The following is a 22,299-nucleotide window of genomic DNA, read 5'->3' on the forward strand; positions in this document are numbered from 1 at the left end:
GTTTTTGGTGTTGGATTTGTCTTATTTTGTTCAGGTTGTTATTTTGGTGAGTATTAAACATTATTTCATGCTTTAAAAGCTTCCTTTGTTGTTAGTTGTTGTTTAAACACTGTTACAAGTGATTTAGTGTTGCTACTGGCCTGTTTTGTTTTTAATTGACCAGTTATCCAAAAATATCGTTTATCCGAAATAGGCCCAGTCCTGACCAATTTGGATAATTGGAGTGGTACTGTATACATTTCCAAAGCTTTCACTGTACATCCAGAAGATCCTGAGGAACTTAATTTTGATCTTCACCAAATCTTCAATATGAACATCACTAGTGCAGATTTAACATACAAAAATGTAGGAACATCCCATGTCTGAAACTGATATTTGTTCATTTAAAAATCAGAAATTAAACTCCAGAGCAAATGATTTGAGTTCTTCATATTTTTAAACCTTTAAAGTTTGTTTGTGGTGTTCTATTCTGCACAATTTATATTCATTAAGATGATATAAATATCTTATAATTAAAATTAAAAGGCTGCTTTCAAAATACTTCCTATGATACTATCCAATGTAATTCAATTTGAATATCAGAATAAATAAAATGTGTCTCCAACCTTTACTGATAAAATCTATCTTCATCTCAGGTTTAAAAACAATAAACCCTAAACACAAACTGTGTAATTTCAGATCTTAAAAATTTCTGGAATGAAATTTTCTTTTGTGAAATAAAAACCCGTTAGACTTCTATTATCAAACCACAAATTCACGAGGGGCATGCCACATGATGATGTGGGGCAAGACTTGAATTCTCTACTCTCTCCGGAAGTTTTATAAAAGAGCTAAGAAACCTGAACTGACTGCAGGAAAATAGAAGAAGAAGCTATTAGAAGTCCTTCAGAATAATAAACAATGCCTCCTAAGAAAGATAAACTGACTGTTACTTTTCAAGAACTTGAACAAGAAAAAGCTGATAAAGAAGAGAGGCCTACCTTGAAGAAGGATCCTGAAGCTCTCTGGAAGGCAAGTGCCTGTGGTAACAGACCTGGAGCTGGGGAGACCTTGAACATCACTGTGCAAGGTCTCCCCTGACAATAGCAGACTGCCACAGGTGAAGAAGTGACACTGCGCATGCGTGAGGAGTCGCGCATGTGCAGAGCACATAAAAAAGAGGCAATTTTAAAAAAAGCTCAAGAAGCCTCCAGCTCCAGTGATCAAGAAGAGGAACAGGAAGAAGAACATTTCTTGGCCAAAACAGGAGAAAATAGAGTCTTATATATCTACAACTGAAATTAAGTATATGGATTCCTTCCAGCAAACTTTGTTACAGTTAACAATGGAAGTTAAAAAATGTAGATGGTATAATTGAAAATAAGGGTTCTACGGAGAAGGTGGAGAATGCTGTCATAAATGGAACAAAAATTTGAAGTGATGGATGCAAAACTTAAAGGTAATGAATTTGAAATTCAGCATGTAAAAGAGAAAATAAAGAAGGTTCAAGCTGAAGCGGCAATTAACAAAAAAATTGATATGTTAGAAAATTTTAGTAGAAGAAATAATATAAAAACTGTTGGACTTAAGGAAGGTGACAAAGAGCAAGATATGAAGAGATTTTTGCAATGTTGGATTCTGCAAACTTTGGGGGGTAACTGAATTTCAAAGAGATATTGAGATTGAAAGAGCTCATCAAGCATTACGACCTAAGCCACAGCCAGATCAGAAGCCATGTTCGATTCTGGTCAAGTTGCTTCGTTATGAAGTGAGGGAGAAGATCTTGAAGCTGGCTGTGAAGCAAGCAAAGGAGAGACAATCGCCATTGATTTATAATGATAATAAGATTTTATTTTACCATGATATAAGTTTTGATTTCTTGAAAAAAATTTAAAAATTTAATGCTGTTAAAAATGTGCGATGGAAAAAAGGTTACACTTTTGTTTTAAGGTATCCAGCAGTATTAAAAGTTTTTGTTCCTGCAGGTAAAAAGATTTTTTACAAAACCCAATGAACAAAAGACAATGAATCGAGAACTGGGAGATATTTGGAGAGAGAGGGGAAGTGGAAAGATTGCAATTGGGGATGTATAATGAAATGATTTAAGTTTTAGGATGAGAGAGAATATTAGAGAGGACAGTTTTTACCCAATAGGTCTGTGTAACAAAATGAATTGATCATTAAACGTTTGAGTTGATTTGAGGCATAAGAGATAGTATAATTTCAGGGGAGTTAGGTGAGAGTATGAGCCTGGCCTCTGCAGTATTTAGTGGGCGGGTCCGGTTTCCAATCACAACTCCTATAGATCAGGGGTGTAAAGACGCACTGTTAATAATGTACACATTTGGGGGGGGGGGGTGGGGGTGGAGGACTTCTGTTCTTTTCTTTGTTTCCTTTCTTTTTTCTCTTTAATGCACCTAAAGTTAATAATTGTATTATGAAATATTTAGTTAGTATTTTGGATGTAGGAGTGGAGATGGTTATTGGATTTTATGAGAGTTTAGATGGCTGATGAATTGAATTTTATTAGTATTAATATTAATGGGATTCAGAATCAAATAAAGCAGAAAAAATATTAATTTATATTTAAAAATTAAAACAGACAGCTTTTTTTTACAAGAAACACATTTGATGGAAAAAGAACATCAAAAATTAAAAAGAGATTGGGTAGAAACAATAATAGCATCATCTTTTAATTCTAAGGCTAGAGGTACAGCAATATTAATTAATAAAAATTTACCAGTTAAAATATTGGATATTAATATAGATGTAGTGGGGATAGGTTATGGTCAATTGTCAGATTTATTCTGAAAAATTGACCTTAATGAATGTATATGCACCAAATGTAGATGATGGCAAATGTATGCAAAATGTCTTATGAATTGATCAAATGCCAAAGAAAAAGTTATATTGGGAGGGGATTTTAATTTTGCTTTAGACCCTAAATTAGATAAATCGGGAGATAGAATGATGAAAAATAAGGTAGCAACAATGGTATCAGATTTGATGAAAGATATGGATTTAGTGGATGTATGGAGAAAAATCCACCCAAATGAAAGAGATTATTCTTTTTATTCTTTTCAATTTAAAACATATTCACGGATAGATATGTTTTTAATTTCAACACAACTTCAATATAGAGTACAAAGAGTGGAATATCAAGTGCAGGTTTTATCAGATAATTCACCTTTAATTTGGTCTATTTCATTCAAAGAAGAACAAAAGGAAGGTTATAGATGGAGGTTAAATACTATTTTATTGAAAAAAAAAGGGAATTTTATTTATGAGGCAACAGATAAAAAAAATTCTAGATACTAATAAGGATTCAGTTGCAAGTCAGTTTGTACAAGTACACAATCCTTTATCCAGAACCATTGGGAGACACTGTGTTTCGAATTTCGGATTTTTCCAGATTTCAGAACAAAAGCCAGCTGCCCCAGATTTAAGCCCACCCGAATTGTGCTGCCATTTTCACACCCTTCCAGTCGTGCTGATGTCTCTCTCCCCCTCGCCCACCCAAGTCTCGCTGCCATCTCTCTCTCCTCCCCCACCCGAGTTGCACTGCCATATCTCTCCACCCTCCACCCGCTCGTGTCACGCTGCGCTCTCTGCCCCTCCGCCCAAGTCGTGCTGCCATCTCTCTCCACTCCTCCCCACCCGAGTCACACTGCTCTCTCCTCCCCCACCCACCTGAGTTGCACAACCGTCTCTCTCACCCCTCGCCCACCCGAGTCACATTGCTGTCTCTCCCCCGCCCACCCGAGTCACGCTGCCAACTCTGTCCATCCCCCGCCCACCCGAGTCGCAATGATGTCCCTCTCTCCTCCCCCGCCCACTCAAGTCACGCTGCTCTCTCCCCACTTACCCACCCGAGTCACACTGCCATTTCTCTCCTCCCCCCACCCACCCGTCACGCTGCTGTCTCTCTCCCCCACGCGCGCCCGAGTTGCGCTGTCGTCCCTCTCCCCCCACCCGAGTCGCGCTGTCGTCTCTCTCCCCCCCGCCCGCCAAAGCTGCGCTGCCATCTCTCTCCTCCCCCACCTGAATTGCGCTGCCGTCTCTCTCCTCCCCATGCCCACCCGAGTCACACTGCAGTCTCTCCCCTGCCCACCCAAGTCATGCTGCCATCTCTGGCCAACCCCTGCCCGTCTAAGTCGCAATGATGTCTCTCTCCTCCCCTCGCCCACCCGAGTCACACTGCCGTCTCTCTCCTCCCCCTGCCCACCTGAGTCACGCTGCTATCTCTCCCCTCGCCCACCTGAGTCACACTACCGTCTCTCTCCTCCCCCGCCCACCCGAGTCACACTGCCATATCTCTACACCCCCCACCCACCTGAGTAGCGCTGCCATCTCTCTCCCCCTCACCCACTCAAGCCATTCTGCCGTCTCTCTCCTCCCTCCCACCCAAATCGCGCTGCCGTCTCTCTCTCTCTCCTCAGCGCCCCCCCCCCCGCCCACCCAAGTCACGCTGCTGTCACTCTCTCTCGCTCTCTCCGCTGTACCAGCACCAGGAAAAAATGCCAGTTTTTGAAGCTTTCCAGATTTTAGATGTCTGGATAAAGGATTGTGTACCTGTATTATGGGATTCAATTAAGGCAAATAATAAGTTATACTTCAAAAATAAATTAAGAATATATGAAATTAACTCAATTAGATATAGAAATAATGAAATTGGAGAAGGAAATTCATTTACATAAAGATGAAGAGAAAATTGTTTGAGTTTTTAAGAAATTAAGACAATGCTGTGCAGACTTATAGAGTGGAGAGAGATATAATGAGAACACAACAAAAATATTACTAGTTGGGTGAAAGGGCCCATAAAGTTTTAGCATGGTAATTAAAAACAGAATAGATTTATAGAACAATAATTGCTACAAATAAATTATCAAGACACATAACATAAAATACAGGAAATAAATGATAATTTTAAAGACTTTTATGCTAAACTTTATAATTCAGCATCTAAGAAAGATGATAATAAAATAAATTATCTGAGGCAAATTAAATTACCAGTGTTAAAGGAAGATGAAAAGACAGAATTTTTCAGAAAAAGAAGTTTATGAGACTTTAATGTCTTTACAGAATAATAAGATGCCATGTGAAGATGGTTTCCCACCAGAATTTTATAAAGAGTTTAAGGAGCTAGTAATACCTGTATTGATGGAGGTATTAGATCAAATGAAAGAGGTTTATGATCAAAACAGCATTAATAACTGTAATTCCAAAAAAAGGAAAGATTGTTTACAGCCTTCTTCATATAGACCTTTATCATTACTGAACACAGACTAGAAAATTGTATTGAAATTGTTAGCTATAGGTGTTGAATTTTTACCAAAATTGATAAATTTAGGTCAAACTGGTTTTATTAAAAATAGAAAAGTAGCAGATATCATTGTTAAATTTTAAATTTGGTAAATATAGCATAAAATAAGAAGATTCCCATGATAGTGGTAGCAATAGATGCAGAGAAAGCATTTGATCTATTGGAATGGGATTTATTTGAGACACAATGCTTTTGGGATTCCAAATACTTTTATAAATTGAATGGAGGCCATGTACGATCAACCAAAAGCAAAAGTGATTACGAATAAACAAATCTCACAACTCTTTTTACTTAAACGGTCTTCTAGACAAGGTTGTCCATTATCACCCTTTTTGTTTGTATTAGCGATTGAACCACTGGCAGAAGTAATTAGAACTGATAATGAAATTAAAAGATTTGAAGTAACAATAAACATAAAATTAGTTTATTTGCTGATGATGTTATAGTACATTTCATGAGACCAGAAATATCCTAAAATAAGTTGAATAAGACATTAAAAGACTATGGATTAATATTGGGTTATAAAGTGCATGTTGATAGAAGGATATGGATTACTCTCAATGTAAAACATTGAAAAAATTTAAATGGCAAAATGAAGCAATTAAATACTTAGGAATTAAAATTAGTAGAAATGTAAGTAATTTGTTTAAACTAAATTATTTGCCATTGTTAAAAAAAATTGGAAGAGGATTTGAAAAGATGGAAAGATTTACCAATAATGTTAATAGGATGAGTGAATTGTATTAAAATGAATATTTTTCCTAGAATACAATATTTGTTTTAATCTTTGCCCTTTCAAGTAGCAGAATTTTTATTTTGAAACTTGAATAAAATAATACGTGAATTTCTTTGCAATGATAAGATGTCAAGAATTGGTTTCATAAAATTAATGTGGAAATTTGATCAGGGTGGACTAAGACTACCAAATTTTAAGAATTATTTTAAAGCAGCTCAATTGAGGTTTTTGTCCTCCTGTTATCAATGGAATGAAAAACCAGCTTGGATTCAAATAGAAATGAATAAAATTGGTGAAACTATTCCAAAGTTAATTTTGTATAAATGAAATAGTGAGTCATTTAAAGGAACTAAAGATTTTTCCGTAATGAAACTTATTTTAAACACATGGAATAGAATTCATATTGAGAGAGGAATTAAAAATTATCAATTACCAAAAATGTTGATAAAACAAAATCAATTTCTTCCTTTTACTTTGAACAATTCTTTATTTGATCATTAGTATAGAAAAGGTTTACAGAGAATAAAAGATTGTTTCTTAGGATTTTTTTCTTAACCTGATCAATTAAAAGAAAAATACAATAAACATAATACAATTTTTGCATATTATCAATTAAAAATGTATTTGAAAAAGAGACTGGGAGCAGATTTGAGACTCCCTAAATAAAGTCAAATCAAAGATATAATAACAGATATGTTTGTTATTAATAAATTTATTATTAATATGTATTTAAAATTAGAAGACAGTATAAAGAAAAAAGATTTATATAAATCAAAAATCCGATGGGAGAAAGATTTAAATGTACAAATTCAGGAGACTTGGTCAAAATTATGTGATGAAAGTGTTACGAATACAGTAAATGTTCAATATCAAATGGTTCAATATCATTTTCTTCATCAATTGTATTATACTCCACATAAATTAAATGGGTTTAATCTTATTTATTCAAATAAGTATTTCGAAAGGTTTTGGAATGAACTGAGTTTATTATTAGGGCAAATTATGAAGATAAAGATACCAAATGATCAAAGAATATTTTTACTGGGAGATATTTATGAAAAGGATATAAAATTGAAATTGGACAAATACTATGAAATTTTTTAAAGTTTTGCATTAGCAACTGCAAAGAAATGTATAGTGATATCATGGAAAGATGATCGACAAGTGTCATTAAGGAGATGGTATAACGAGATGCAAATTGCATACTTTTGGAAAAAAAACGTATAGTTTAAGGAATTGAGTTGAAAATTTTTATATTATTTGGGAACCATATATGGATTTCATGGATAATTTTCCGTCCACCTCTTCTATTTTATCCACTCCTCTTAATTAGAAATTTTTAATAACAATTAATAATTGTATATGCTAATATTATTGTATATTGAATGATAGGTGTTTCTTTTCTTTCCTTTTCTTACTTTTGGGTGGGGGGGATGGGGAGAAAAATATAAAAGGTTTTTTTGTATCATTGGCTTTGGATATTTGATTAATGTTTTATTAGTTTTTTTCCTGTAATAATGCAAACAATTAAATTTTTTTTAAAAAACATGAATTCACAAAGTTCATGACATTTCCGTTTCTAACTTAAATAATGCATACATATTCTTTACTTTGTAACTATGGCTATACTTTGTGAGGTGTTTGAGGAGATTCAGTACATCACCAAAGACTCTTAAAAACTTCTACAGGTGTCCAGTGAAGTGCATTGTGGTTGGTTGCAACACTGTCTGGTATGGAGGCGCCAACTCTCTGGACAAGAAAAAACACCAAAGGGTTTTAACTCAGCCTGCAACATCACAGGAACCAGACTTCACTCCATTGAGGACATTTACAAGAGGCCTTAAAAAAGCAGCCTCTATCCTCAAAGAACCCCACCACCTAGGCCATGCCATCTTTACCTATGCTACCATAGGGAAAACAAGAGCCCAAAGACCACTCAGCGGCACAAGGAGAGCTTCTTCCCTGCTGCCATCAGAATAATCATCAGAATAAGGCACTGCCTTATTTTCTCAAGCACTCTTATTTATTGTTGCAAGGTGGCGTATCTGAACATTTGCACTAATATGCTGTGGCAAAACATCGAATTTTGTGACTTGTTCATGACAATAAACTCTGATTTTGATTACTTAAGTGGTCTATAAAGATTTAAAAGGCTACACTTTTCCCTTTTGATTTTCAATTTCTAGTTTGTTATTAAATTAGTTTGATGACAACACAACCAGTGCACATCAGGATCTCATGAAATTATGCTAACAATGAACATCAGTGAGAACACTCATTTCATTTTTAGCTTTCTTTTAAACAGTGAATGCTGTTTCTCCAGTTCTCATCCAATTTTTGGGCCTGCTGGTCCAATTAATCAAGAATGCACATGGGGAAAGTACAATTGAAGTCCAAAAATCTGAATGCCAGAAATCCAGACCATCCAAGAATTCTGACTTGGAATAACCTATCAAAATTTATCTGTTCATCTCTTCTTTATTCCTCCTTAAATTTGAATTTTAAAAAGTATTGCCTAAAAATCCAGACGAACTCAATCCCAAAGCAGTTGAGATTTTCAGACTTCTACTGATTCACATTTTTGATGAGACATAATATCTCTAAAGCTTGAAAATTCAGACTAACTCAGAATGCATACTATTTGGAGGAGAGATTGCAAGACCTTCAATGTCCTCTAAGTGAGAGGTTTCTTAGAATCATTCAAAAATGTCAAAGCAATAATAGTATTATGCTCTTCTACTTTTAAATCCTTCAAAATACTTCAAATTGTCTAAAACTTGAACTTTTAAGCTGAACGAAATATATCTACAATGAAGCAGAGCTTTGATGTTCAATATTTTTTCTGGTAACTCTTCAATGTGTTTCTGTGGTGAATACAGCTTTACTGAGGTTTGGTAACTAAGATGATCATTAAACATAAAGGAAATATTTTGTAAGCTTGGCAGCATTTGTATAAAGAGAAACTGAGTTAAGCTCTCAGGTCAAAACATCTTTACCAGATCTGGCCTGCTGGAAATTAAAAGCCAGTTAGCTTAACATTCATCACAGAGAAAATGTTAAATTCTAATGAACGATCTTTCACACAAAACCATAACTTTATTTCTCTCTCCACTGATACAATCTGACTTACTAAGCTTTTCCAGAATTTCAGGTATTTATTTCAGATTCCCTCAAGAAAAAGACCAACAATCTCCTGACTCAAGTCATGATTAAAAAAAAGACCTTATTACCTTGTACCATCAATGGAGACTGATGTCTACGTGCATTTTGCACCGCAACTCACAAAATAATCTCATTTCATGTTATCAAATATGGTAACTGACATTATTAATCTCAAACAGCAAATCAAAATTGCTTGAGGTGGTTGACCAGAATATGGTTTACTTCTTAAAGCCCTGTGTGCTCTGTCTAATTCCCATTTTTTGAAAAATTTTACTGGATCCGAACTCTCAATACCTTCTGGAAGCCCCACTATTTTCACATTGTTCCGGCAACCTTGATTTTCCAAAGAATCAATTTTCTTCAGTAATTCCCTCTTCTGAATTTCCCATCCAACAAATGACTCTTCCACTTTTTAAAATTTTTTCTCTGTTTCATTCCACTTGTTCTCTACAATCTTGAAATGCCCCTTCAATTTTCTTAAAATTGTCTTGGACTATATCCACCATATTCAATCATCTATTAACATCAGCTCTAACAATAGACATATCTTTCTTCACAGAGGAAACGTCATCACAAATATTATTCATTTTTACAGTCATATTCATAAATCTTTGATCCATCTGAGTTGACATATTTCCCACTTGCTGAGCTATACTTTCAAGAATTATAAAAACTGCATCAAAAGTAGGATCTGTTAACCCTCCTTGAGGCCTACCTTCTTTAACTTCAGCACTAACCATTACTTCTTCTTCAGCTTCCATCTGTAAAGAAGCTTTCTCTTCTTGTTCAATCACAGTAACTGTCAGATTCTGAACTTTACTTCTCGTCAGCATGCTGACCGACATGCTGTCCTCAGCCCGTTGCCGGCTGGCATCGCCAACAGCCCAGACCTTTTCGAGAAGGTCACAGACCCTCGACGCATTGCCTGGCAGCATCACAGCACGTGGAGGCAAGTCTTCCGACGCCCCGCCACGGGCCTCCACTCTGCCCAACACAACCATGGAATCGTGCGTCGGGCCTGACTCTGGTCAATTCTACCGCACGCTCGACGTCACGAACACGCGTTTCAAAATCGAAAGCCCGGTGCCATCTTGCGACTGTGGAAAGGGCGCTGGGGTAATACTTAAACGAGCTGGAGTATGTTGAGGCTTGGATCCCTGACTGGTCGACTCCGAGGATTCAGCTTGATAAGTAGGCCTTAGTTCTTCGGTACTCTTGAATGGGTTTCCTCTGCAATTGAGCTTTCAACTTCTTTGTATTAGCAGCCATTATACTCTTGTAATATTCAGACACTTCTAAAAGAAATTTCCTAACTTTTCCAAGATCTTCAATTCGGGCATTTATTAGTCCAACTGGGGAAAGGTGGAATTACATTTCTTCTTCCTACGCCATCACGCCACGCCTAAGTTTTTCCAGAATTTCAGGTATTTATTTCAGATTCCCTCAAGATAAAGACCAACATTTTACGAGCCATGATCATTTAAAATTGATAAAGTTTGAGCATAGTTAGTGCAAAGAGAAAAATGAAAACAAAAGTCCAGACTTGTTTGCTTATCGACCATAAGGAAAAAGTTAGAAGCTATTTATTAAATTTAGAGTAGTACAATTTGAAAAATTCAATGTTATCAAGCAATTATTTGAAAATCATGTTTGACTAATTCATTGGAGTTCTTCAAAATAACGCAAAATATGGACAAAGGGTCACTGGTAAATGAACTTTTGATCTCCAGAGGACAATTGATTGGTCCAGTATCAAAGATTATTCCATTGGGAGAAAACCTCATGCTGGAGGAGATTAACAAGCTGCTATGCATCGAAAATTGACTAGACATAAAAATAAACACAAAATAAGCACGAATGAGTACTTTTCTGATTGGCAGGATGTAACCAGTGATTTGTTCCAAGGATTGGTATTCAACTTCTTAAATTTTTAATGCATCTAGATGTACCAAATGAATATTTATAAAAACCTGGTATGCAGGTTTTACATAATTAGGAAATTAAACATTATTGTTTTTTGCTAGAGGAATGCAGATCATGTCCCATTTTGTAAGTACCTCATCAATGAAATTGATGGCATCAAACCAATCCTGCAATGCATCTAAGCAGTATCGGACCACTGTTCTGGTGTATTCTTCCATATCCTACAAAGTTCAAAAAACAATTCTAGTCAAATTACAAGAATTTTCAATACTATTGGCATTTAATTCAACAATATTAATAGCCCTGATGCATGCTCAATATTAATCGTATCTTTATTTCAAGCTTATCAGTTTCTTCATTCTTATATCAGGGTGGAGATATTTGCTTACTACTCTCCTAATCTATTGTCTTTGAAAACAGAATTAATTTATCAAAAAAATGAATTAAAGGTTACTCCTTTCTGATTTGCTTTGAAAGATAGCACAATTTACATTTCCAAAATAGAATTCCATCTTATTCTAATTTTCAGTTGTCCTCCCCACGCATATTCCAATTTAAGTATGGCAGATCAGTGTACACTTCGAGTTATAGGAGCTATACGGCATGAAAATGTGCTCTGGCCAAACCCATCATCACCAACCAAGATGCCCATACTGAATTCTGGCAGAAATTGAAAATAACAGATAGATGTTAACGCCAACAGAGATGGCTACTGGTACGTGTACGTGAAAGTTTCAGCAACTGAAAGCTGTATTACCTGATATATCACAATCCATAGCCAAATTCCTTAATCTTTCACAAATATGAACAGTTAAAAACAATTGTGGAGTTCATTTAATTACACATTTCTAGAATATCAACTTTATTTCTGCTTCCTTATTATTCATTTTTTTTCTAAAAGCAGGTTTGAAACACTTATTGTGCCAAAAAAATTTCCGTTTTTCAGCTTTAAAACTGCAATATATACTCATTTACAGAGACTTCCCTCCAGTGCTTCTAAACAAACCTGAAAGTGTGCTTTCATGACCTGCCCTAGTGCATCTTTAATTAACATTCCATATTTATTTTATGCATAGCGCCATTCTACATTACTTCAAGGTGAAGAGATCCATCATTTCTCATGTCTTCCTTCAGATAACTTGAAATTAAGATCAAGCCTATTTAATCCCCCTCTTGATTTGTTCTTTTAATATTACATTATGCAACATTGACTCAATCAATGCAGAGGTTAAATTGATTCATCTCTTTTGCACCATAATTGTTTAGTGCTACTAAATAGCTATTAGAGCACGCTTTAGATCTCTTCAAAATTTACATCTATTGGTCTCCCACTTTATTCTAGTCCATTCAGATAGTATTCATATTTACTTAAGACAGAGGTGAATACCATACCATACCAACCATCAAATCTTAGCCAGCTTCAGAGGAATCCCACCTTTCTCATTCACTACTTTTTAACCATTCTCTCTTCCAAAGTCATCAAATAATTCTCTTATTATCCACATATTCACAAACCAATTAACCTACCAACCAGCATGTTTTTGTTTCGCAATGTGGAAGGAAACTGAGCACCCTGGAAAAACTTGGAGAGATCAATTAAAATCCACAAAGCAACAAAGGTCACAAGTAAATCAGGGTCACTGGAGCTTGCCATCCTAACCTTCACTTCAACAATATATATAGCCCGTAAATGTTCATTTTTCATCCATCTTCAGTACGTTATACTTATTTCAGTTTTTGATGGCTTTTCAGCTCAACTTTAAGGAACTCATCATCCATGAGAGACAATTCCAATCTAAGTAAAATCACAATCTATCACCCACAGGTAATGCAAAAAAAGTTACACAGTTACAAATCCATTGGTGTATACTTGTTTACCTTCAATAAATCACAAAATTATTTTTATGTTCTATTATTTGATATTATACTATGATAGATTTTAGTCCAAAAATTATTACACCTAAAACACCTCACCTTAATTTTACAATGTGTTAAAAGTGCCCACATAGGTTGTGCACAGGCTTCTAATTCTGCTGCAAATGCAGCATAGTATGTTTGTGATTCAAATTCAACGTGCTCATTTAGTTCCCGTTTGTTTAAATTCATTCCTAGAAAAAAAAGAGGAAACAAAAAAACATAAGACAAGTCATGAATCTTACCTTCACTATGACATTCTCAAATTAGTCATGTTACTGCCGTGGACATGCTGAAAATTTCTGATTTTCTTTACTGGATTACTACTTCATTGGTTTAGAGTTTCAATTGAATTGCAGCACATTAGAAATCTCTAACACAGTGATTTAGCAATAGTTAATCAACCCTTCAAGGCATCCCTGATGAAGGGTTACAGGACAAAACATTAACTATCTATTGCCTTGCACGAAAGCTGCCTGACCTGCTGAGTGCCTTCAGCGTTGTTTTTATTTCAATCACGGTGTCTGCAGACTTGCGTGTCTTACTTCTGCAATCTTTTTTTGTTTACACTACATTTGTTTATTAGCATGATACATGCCAAAACTTGATCACCACTGGATTATTTTTTTTAATTTGATGTCATCTTGGCATCAGTATATTTAAAAAGATAGGCTATTCATTTAACAAATTCAGATCACAATAAACCAGGTTTCAAATTTAGCAAGATTTATGAACTATTTTCTAGAAAAACTATGTATATTGTTATGAACCCAGAGGACACCAAAACCTAGCAGCAATAGATATTCACCAAGACAAATGGTTACTTAAACAAAAGTTGCTTTTAATTATCTTTAAACATGAAAACAGGATCACACTTTAACTTATCTATTATTAACAATCCCCTTCTAATTCTTAGCACGTGTTTGTAATGTGAAGTTCAGAAAAGTTCTTTGATTCACAGTCCAATCTCACTTCTCATTCTTCCAAGTTTACTGGTTGCAGGCAATTCTTATATCGTGCACAGAATTTAACATTTATGAAGTTCACCAGGCTTTGGTGCTTGAAAGGTAAATGGTTACCACTCAGGTTCTTGCTGGTTTTCAGAGAGATTTGTTGTTCGCTGGACACAAACAGATCTCTTTTAATCAGTCATTTCAGTGTCTTGCCAAAGAAACTTGCCCCATCAGGGTTTTCCAGATGATAACCTCTTTCTTTCAGGTCACCAGAGTTCCTTTTTGTTTCTCTTAATTTCAAGTGAAACATTAGGCACCCAGTCCTCTCCTCTTGCATGGACCACAAGGGCTTTGACCAGTCTGAATTAAGCAATCACAACCCGTCTTCCAAATGGGGTTTTTCCACAAGCTTGCCAGCTTGTCCTGTTCTATTCTAGGTGCTGCTACTGACTGTAGCACTGCAAAACTTAATTCTCTCTCTCTCTCTCTGAGAAAAAAAAACTGTTCAACTCTCTGTGCTTGCAAAAACCACATGACCCTCTTAGACCAGCAAGCTGCACTCCCAGACAGCCTGTGGCTCCGAACTACTCCTCCAATCTCTTTCATCTGTTGCTTTTCAAAACAACAATCAGTGAAGTCTTTTGGGCACTCCCCAAAGTTTTTGCAAAAGCCCCCAAGAACTGCCCTGTCTGGCTTGAGCAGAGGTCCAGTATTTTAAATGAGATCTGTTTTGAAGTGTTTGTAGGCAACCTACACTAAAACAACCTGCCCCAATTTATCTCCCAAAAACATATCTGTATAAAATACAAACACAACATAATCTGTCACAACATTATTTGTTAAAGTAGTTCAGAGAGCATTGAAAGTTCCCACAGTTGTTGAACTTAATAGAAACATACTCCAACTTAGAATTATTTCATTAATTATTTAGAAGCAAACAACATGGATCAATGCAATTGCAAGCAGGCAGACACCACTTAATAAAACAGACTCTGTAAGCATAACTTTCAAAGCCTTGGAAATAAACTTACCTTGAAAAAGGGAAACAAAATTCATCCACATCTGAAGAAGGCCCTGATCTTCCAAGAAACGTTTTGCTACACTTTGGTGTGAAAGGATATTTATAAAATCACTAACTAAAGGCCAGTAAGTATTGTTCTTTAGGAGTGGCTCACCACAGTTTACAACAACATGAAAATTGTTCTCTTCATCTAAAACAGCAAAAAACAGGATATTACATGATCAAAAATACAGTAGTTTCAAATTCAAAGCTCCATTAAAACTGCAAGGTTTCTTTTTGACAAAATAATTTGAAAACAAGGCAATTTTTAAAAGTTATTGAAAGTTATTGAATGTTCTATAATTTACTAGATTTTTAATATCTAAAGCTTTGTGCTCAATTAAAATAAAATTGAAAACAAGGCAGCCTTTTTAAAAAGCATTTTTTAAATTTCCTAATCCAATGCACATTTTGAAGTCTGAGAAACTTAGACTGCCATAAAATTTAATTTCAGCCCACCTTGTAATTCACTTTTGACAAGACAATTTTCCATCATGTAAAGTAAAACAGTGACCATTATTTCAAGCAGCTGACATTCCTCAGTCACTTGCCGTGCCAACTCTTCATTGCTAAATAACTGCACGCTAATATGAACAATCCTATTGGACATAGTGTCCGATTCGTGACTCTTAATCAGAGTTTTCATAATGAAGGCATAGTGCTGAACGAAAGTTTTTGTAAAAGCTATCTGCAAAGAAAAAAAGTAAAAATTAGAAATGGCAACATACTAAATGGAATAGGGAGAATATTTATGGCTCATGTGTCCTTGTAAACTAACTCCAGAATATTTCTTTCCATGCTGTCTCTTTCTTCTCTCTCCAAGGCTACTTAGTTGTGGAGGAAGTGATGGAAAAAAATTGCAAGGCACAGGATAATTTGTCTGATCATAATACAGTACATTTCCCAGTGTCTGAAATTCTGAATACCGATAAGGTTCAAAAACTGAACTTTTTTAGCGATGACATGACGTCACAAGTTGAAAAAAATTAATCATCCAATTTGCCCATGTGGGGCTCTGGTGCCAGTTTGGAAACAACAGAGCTCAGGACCAGCCCTAAAGACAGATGCTGAACGATTGGATGTCAGCTCAAAGAAGCAGGCTGGAATCTCAAGCCATCAGTGAGTGACAGGAGGAAGTCAGTGCATCTGGCAGCTCCTTGGGAGAAATTAGGTGCATGTGTCACCCCTTAAATAAAAAGGCATGAACACCGATTGGAGGGTGCCCAATTTGAAGATGAGGTGTTGTTCCTACAATTGACGGGTGGTCTCAGTTTAGTAGAACAAACATGTCAGCAAGGGAATGGGTTGGAGAATTGAAATGGGTGGCCACTGGGAAATCCACACTATTACAGCATACAGAGCAATCTCCCAGTCTGCATCCAGTCTCAACAGGAGCACCAGATGCAGTGGATGACCCCTGCAGATTCACAAGTGAAATGTTGCTTCACTTGGAAAGACTGTTTGAGGCCCCAAAAGGTGAGGAGGAAGGAAGAGATGGCGGAAGTGTAGCATCTCCTGCGATCACGGGCATAGTTGCCAAGGGACAGTTGGTGGGGAGGGAGGAGCGGACAACGAATTCATGGAGGAAGCAGTCCCTGCGGAAGGCGTAGAGGGGAATATGGGTCTAATGGTGGGATCACATAGTAGGTGGCGGAAACCGCAGAAAGGATATGTTGGACGAGGAGGCTGGAGGGCTGGTGGGCAAGAGGAATCTTGTTATGTGTGGGGGTAAAAGGGGCAAGGGCAGATCTGCAGGTAATGGAGGATATGCAGGTGAGTGCCAAGTTGATGGTGGTAGAGGGAAAACCATGTTGTTTGAAGAAGGAAGACATCTCTGATGATCTGGTATGGAAGTCCTCATCCTGGGTGCAGATGTGATGGAGACAGAGATTGAGAGAATGGAATGGAACCCTTACAGGGGACGGGGCGGGAAGAGGTATAGTCAAGGTAGCTGTGGGAGTTGGTGAGTTTATAGAAGATGTCTATCGAGAATTTGTCTCCTGAGATGGAGAAAGAAAGATCGAGGAAAGGGAGAGTGTTGTTTGAGATGGACCAAGTGAATTTGAGGTTGGAGTGGAAGTTGACACAAAGTGGATGAAGTCAATGAGCTCATCATGAGTACATGAGGCAGCACCAAAGAAGTCATCTATGTGGTGGAGGAAGGGTTGAGGGGCCTTGTCTGTGTAAGTTTTAGCATGGATTGGTCCACGTAGCCAACCAAAAGGCAGGCATAGTTGGGGTCCATGCAGGTACCCATGGCTGCCCCTTTAACCTGGAGACAGTGCGATGAGTCAAAGGAGAAATTATTAAGGGTAATTAAGGGTGAGGACGGGTTTGGCAGCCGGACGAGGGTGGCGGTGGAGGGGGGTGGGGGAGAAAGAGGTGTCTGGTTAGTTCTATTGTCCAGAACATTGCAGGTCTATCACAGACTCTGACCTCCCATCCGTTGCAGTCACGCTGACTCAAGGCATCCAATATCATAAAACACCCCCATCACCATGGTCACAACATTTTCTCACTGCTACCTTTGGGAAGAAGGTGCAGAACCTTCTGGTTAAAGAACAGTTTCTGTCCAACAGCTATCAAGCTCTTGAACCTTCCCTTGAACACTAATCATGGACTGGTCTGACAGCACAAAAAGTTTGTCTGCATTATTGCAAGACACATTTTTACACTAGGATAACTGTAATTTTTTTTATTATCTACCTTATGTATTTATTGCCTCTTTTAATTTAATTAAATTAGTTTACTAATATAGTTTTTCTTTACAAGTATCTGTTTGACTGCATCAAGCAAGAATTTTGGCCATAGGTACCTTGTACAATGTGTATGACAATAAATTCCTTATCATATCATGGTCAATTCTGGAATTAATTCAAAGGGTCATAAGCAAAGGTTTCCTCTTCTTTATTAATAATGTCAGTTACCATATTTGATAACATGAAATGAAGATTAAACTGCAAAAGCTACATCCCAAATAAGATTTTACAAATTGAATAGTGATAGCAAGATTTTAAATTCCCCAATAAGCCCTACATAAAAAGTTGACAAATTTCTAGTTCCTGCAGCAATTGGAAAGAACAGAAAACAATTACTTTCCAATCTGCTTTACTCCACCCTAATCAGGTGTTTTATTTAAATTTACAAATAACTTACATTTTGGTCAAATTAGGGACCGTGAAGGAGGTAATGTGGGATTAAAACAAAATCTAGATAAACTGGTAAAGTGAGCCAAGGAATGGCAGGTAGGATTTAACTCAGACAAGTGTGAGGTGTTGCACTTCGGTAGGTCAAAATTTGCACAGTTTTTTTGGTGGGGGGGTGGAGAGAGAGAGAGAGAGAGAGAGAGAGAGAGAGAGAGAGAGAGAGAGAGAGAGAGAGAGAGAACAAAGTAATGTTTAAAAGGTATGAAATGCAGCTCAGAGCTGTTGCTAAAAACAGAAACCACAACACACATTTTTCAGCTGAAACTGAGCCAGTACCACCAGGCTGAGGTGCTTCTCCCCACAGGCAATAAGAATTATGATTAACCAAAGGCACTACTCACATAACTGTCCGAGACTCTCATATTCATGAAACAATATTTACTTATCTCTATGAATACTTGTCCTGCTGCATATGTATTGTTTGTCTGTATGTATGTTACATCCAGTTGTATGTCTGTGTGTTTTGCACCAAGGACCGGAGAATGCTCTTTTGTCAGGCTGTACTCATGCAATCAGATGACAATAAACTTGACCTGAGAATGCTGGAAATGCCCACGTTCTTTTCTGGAGCATTTTTTTTTAAATTAGATGTGCAGCATATTAACAGGCTCTTCTGGCCAACGAGCCCGTGTCACCCAATTAACCCCATACATTTTGAAGGGTGAGTGCAAAATGGAGCACCCGGGAAATACATAAGGAGAACGTACAAACTCCTAACAGACAGTGTGGGATTTCCTTTTTTTTTTCATCTTTCCTTGGGTCATTGGCACTGTAAAAGCGTTGCACTAATCGTTATGTTAATCATGCAACGCAAAACTTAAATAAAATTCAGTCGAACAACCCAACAAAAAAATTGACCAGTTCTGATGCAAAGTTACCTGAAATGTAGGATGAAATGATTCCTAAAGGCAGATGGTGGAATTAGGTGTTATTTCTTAAACTTATATTGGACGTCAATGAAACTATGGTGAGACCACTGAAGGATCAGTCAGAGAGGAAACAGATGGCCCTGAATGAACAATGGACCTCTGAAAATCATTCATTCAATTTGCATTTGTTTTTCCATATTAGACCACATCATGGGTATCATGGGTATAAAACACAATTCAATGTCTTAAAATTTCTAGATAAAATCATGTTTGCTCTATATTACCAACAATATTATCAGAAAGATGTCATAAATATTCCTATGCATTATTAGAAAGAGTCAAAATTAAGTTAACACTTGGTTTTACTTGATTGTTTTAACAAAAAGTTTATTCATACAGAATCTACATACCTTGTAGTCCTGATCAGGCAACATGTTTAATAGAAAGGTTACCATTTTTTGTGGAAATTCATACTTGACAGTCCAAAATAATATTTCTTCTAAAAAGCATTTATGCTTTAAAATATCCACGATGGATGGATCTGAAATTGAATATAACAATGGATTTATTTAGACCACACATGTCAAACTCAGGCCCGCGAGCCAAATTTGGCCCGCGATATAATTATATTTGGCCCGCAAGATCATATCAAATATGTATTAGAACTGGCCCGCTGGCCGCCGCGCCAGTATAGCGCATGCACAGCTAATACTACAAATCCCAGAATGCTTTGCAAATGCGTTGGCGTCAGCCCGCTAATCGCCCCCACCTCCTCTATTTACTTTCATTAGCATCTGTGACCTGTCGCCGAACTCACGTAATAAACCCCTTATGAAAAATGGCCAAACGAAAGACAGAAAACAGGACCTTTCAAGACAGGTGGGAGGCAGACTATATGTTCATCATTTTAGAAGACAAACCTGTTTGTCTTGTGTGTGGAGCCAACGCGTCTGTAGTTAAAGAATATAACATACAACGACACTATGAAGCGAAACACCAGGACAGGTATAAGGATCTGAACAAGAAGCAAAAGCTCCAGAAGGTGGAGGAGATGAAAAGAAGCCTGATTTTACAGCAAACTTTATTTTACATTTTATTTCTCATTTGTTAATGCTTCTTTAAACATTTATTTTAATAAGAAAAAGTTTAACATTACATATGTTGAAAGAAGAGAAAACATGCAAATGTTGTTGAAAAGTTTCAATAAATATTTAGTTTGGCCCACGACTTAGTCCAAGTTTTTAATTTTGGCCCTCCATGAATTTGAGTTTGACCCCCCTGACTTAGACAGATGGTGCTAATATCTTCAAACTCTTAAGAGAAATTCAAGGTTAAATTAATTTTTATATTACTGTTAGTTGAAGAAAAGCAAAGATTATTCATCATTGCATCGCTCTGGTATTTACCCTCTCACTTTCTTACCCTCAATGTATCTATTAGCTCCAAGGAAACAGTTGGTGCACAAGAATAGACAACTTCTAGCCCTGGGATGGCCAACCTATGGCGAATGCGCCAGAAGTGGAACATTGGATGATTAGAAGTGGTGCCTGCACCCCAATGATCATTTAAAAAATAGTAAGCCTACTCATGCAAAAAGTATTAACCAAAAACCATAAGTGCCAGGAGGGAGATCGGTGGGATCTGTTAGCAGAGCATGTGCTGCACCTGCCCCTTCACTTCCTCCCTCACCAGTATTCGGAGCCCCAGACAGTCCTTCCAGATAAGATGACACTTCACTTGTCAGTCTGCCGAGTTGGTATACCGCAACTGGTGCTTCTTGTGTGACTTTTTGTACATTGACAAAACCCGACGCAGAATGGAAGACAGTTTAGTTGAGCACTTATGCTCTGACTGCCTGAGGAAGCGGGATCTCCCAGTAGCCACACATTTCAATTCTACATCCCATTCCCAGTCTGATATGTCAATCCATTACCTCTTCTGCCGAGAAGAGGCCACATTCAGGTTGGAGGAACAACATCTTTATATTTAGTCTTGGTAGCCTCCAATCTGATAGCATAAACACTGATTTCTCCAACTTCCATTAACCTTCCCACCCCCCCTTCTTTTTATCTCCCATCTCGCTCCATTCTCTTCTCTCCTTCTTTTCCCCTCACAATTTCTCCTTAACTATTCTCCATCTACTTCCTAACCTCCCCTCCCTCTCCATTCCTCCTAGGCACTCCATGCTTTCCTTGCTATTATACTTCTCTCCCTTCAGTCAACCACAGATTCCCCCCCCAATTCTCTCCCTCTAGCCAATCACTAGTCTCCCCCTCCCCTATTTTCAAATCTCTGAACATTCCTTTCTTTCACCAGTCTTGATGAAGGATCCCTACCCAAAATGTTGACTTACTGCTTCTACTAGATGCTGCCTGGCTTGCTGTGTTCTTCCAGCATTTGTGTATTTTCATTTTATTAATTCAAGCGTCTGCAATTTATTTTTTGTCTTCACAGGAAGTCAAGTACCTCAGAGCTAGAAATGGGTTTTACTGAGAATAAATCTAAAACTTAGCAATTATATTTAGCGATTTTATTATTTTCATGCACATCTTTTCTTTCACAATTAAGCTGTTTTCAATTTTTTTAAATGTTCAATCAGTCAAACTAGGAAAGAAGGACTTTTGTTCAGCACTCGTTTCATAACCGTTCAATACACGTTTGATATTTGTTTGAACTTGAGGCACGAGACATCTGCACCAGGAGTTCATCACAGGTTTTTGCCAGTTTACAATTGACACTCATGCACAAGAGAGTTGAGCTTTGTTTGTTTTTCGTGGACATTGGCAGTTTGCATTTTTTTGAAAATTAAGCCTTGTTTTTACATTCAGTTCCCCATCACTGTGCAAAAGAAAATGAGCAAAATAAAAGCAGAAAGTGATAGTAAGTGTGAATTCAATGAACACTGGAATAATAAGTTCTTCTTTATAATCAAATGAAGAATATATTTGCTAAAAGAAGTTGTGATAGTTTGGCGATGACAGAAGCGTCCTGCGAAATTGCTTTAGCATTGGCCTAAAAAAAGGAAGTCTTTCTCTGATGGAGAAGAAATTGTTAAGCCTTGTCTCCAAATACAAGATGTCTTTGATGAAAATATCGAAAGGATAGATGAAATTGCTCTGTCAAAGCAAACAGTTATGAGGCACACCAACGAACTCTCTCTTGATGTATCTGAGC

The 22,299-nt window shown here is 36.9% G+C and overlaps 1 protein-coding gene across 4 annotated transcripts in view; it reads right to left on the reverse strand.

Annotated features, from left to right (window-relative positions):
• The window catches only part of ubr3 (ubiquitin protein ligase E3 component n-recognin 3), a 293,785-nt gene that overhangs the window by 217,844 nt on the left and 53,642 nt on the right, over positions 1 to 22,299 (reverse strand). For all 4 annotated transcript variants that reach the window (XM_069935677.1, XM_069935678.1, XM_069935680.1 and 1 more), the window contains exons 7-11: positions 19,536 to 19,666; positions 15,510 to 15,738; positions 15,022 to 15,201; positions 13,098 to 13,231; positions 11,258 to 11,344 (exon numbers count right to left, since the gene is read on the reverse strand). In XM_069935677.1, the coding sequence (XP_069791778.1) occupies positions 11,258 to 11,344; positions 13,098 to 13,231; positions 15,022 to 15,201; positions 15,510 to 15,738; positions 19,536 to 19,666 (761 nt within the window). The remainder of the gene's footprint in view (positions 1 to 11,257; positions 11,345 to 13,097; positions 13,232 to 15,021; positions 15,202 to 15,509; positions 15,739 to 19,535; positions 19,667 to 22,299) is intronic.

The sequence above is a fragment of the Narcine bancroftii genome, chromosome 4 (assembly GCF_036971445.1).
Source record: "Narcine bancroftii isolate sNarBan1 chromosome 4, sNarBan1.hap1, whole genome shotgun sequence".
NCBI lineage: Eukaryota > Metazoa > Chordata > Chondrichthyes > Torpediniformes > Narcinidae > Narcine > Narcine bancroftii.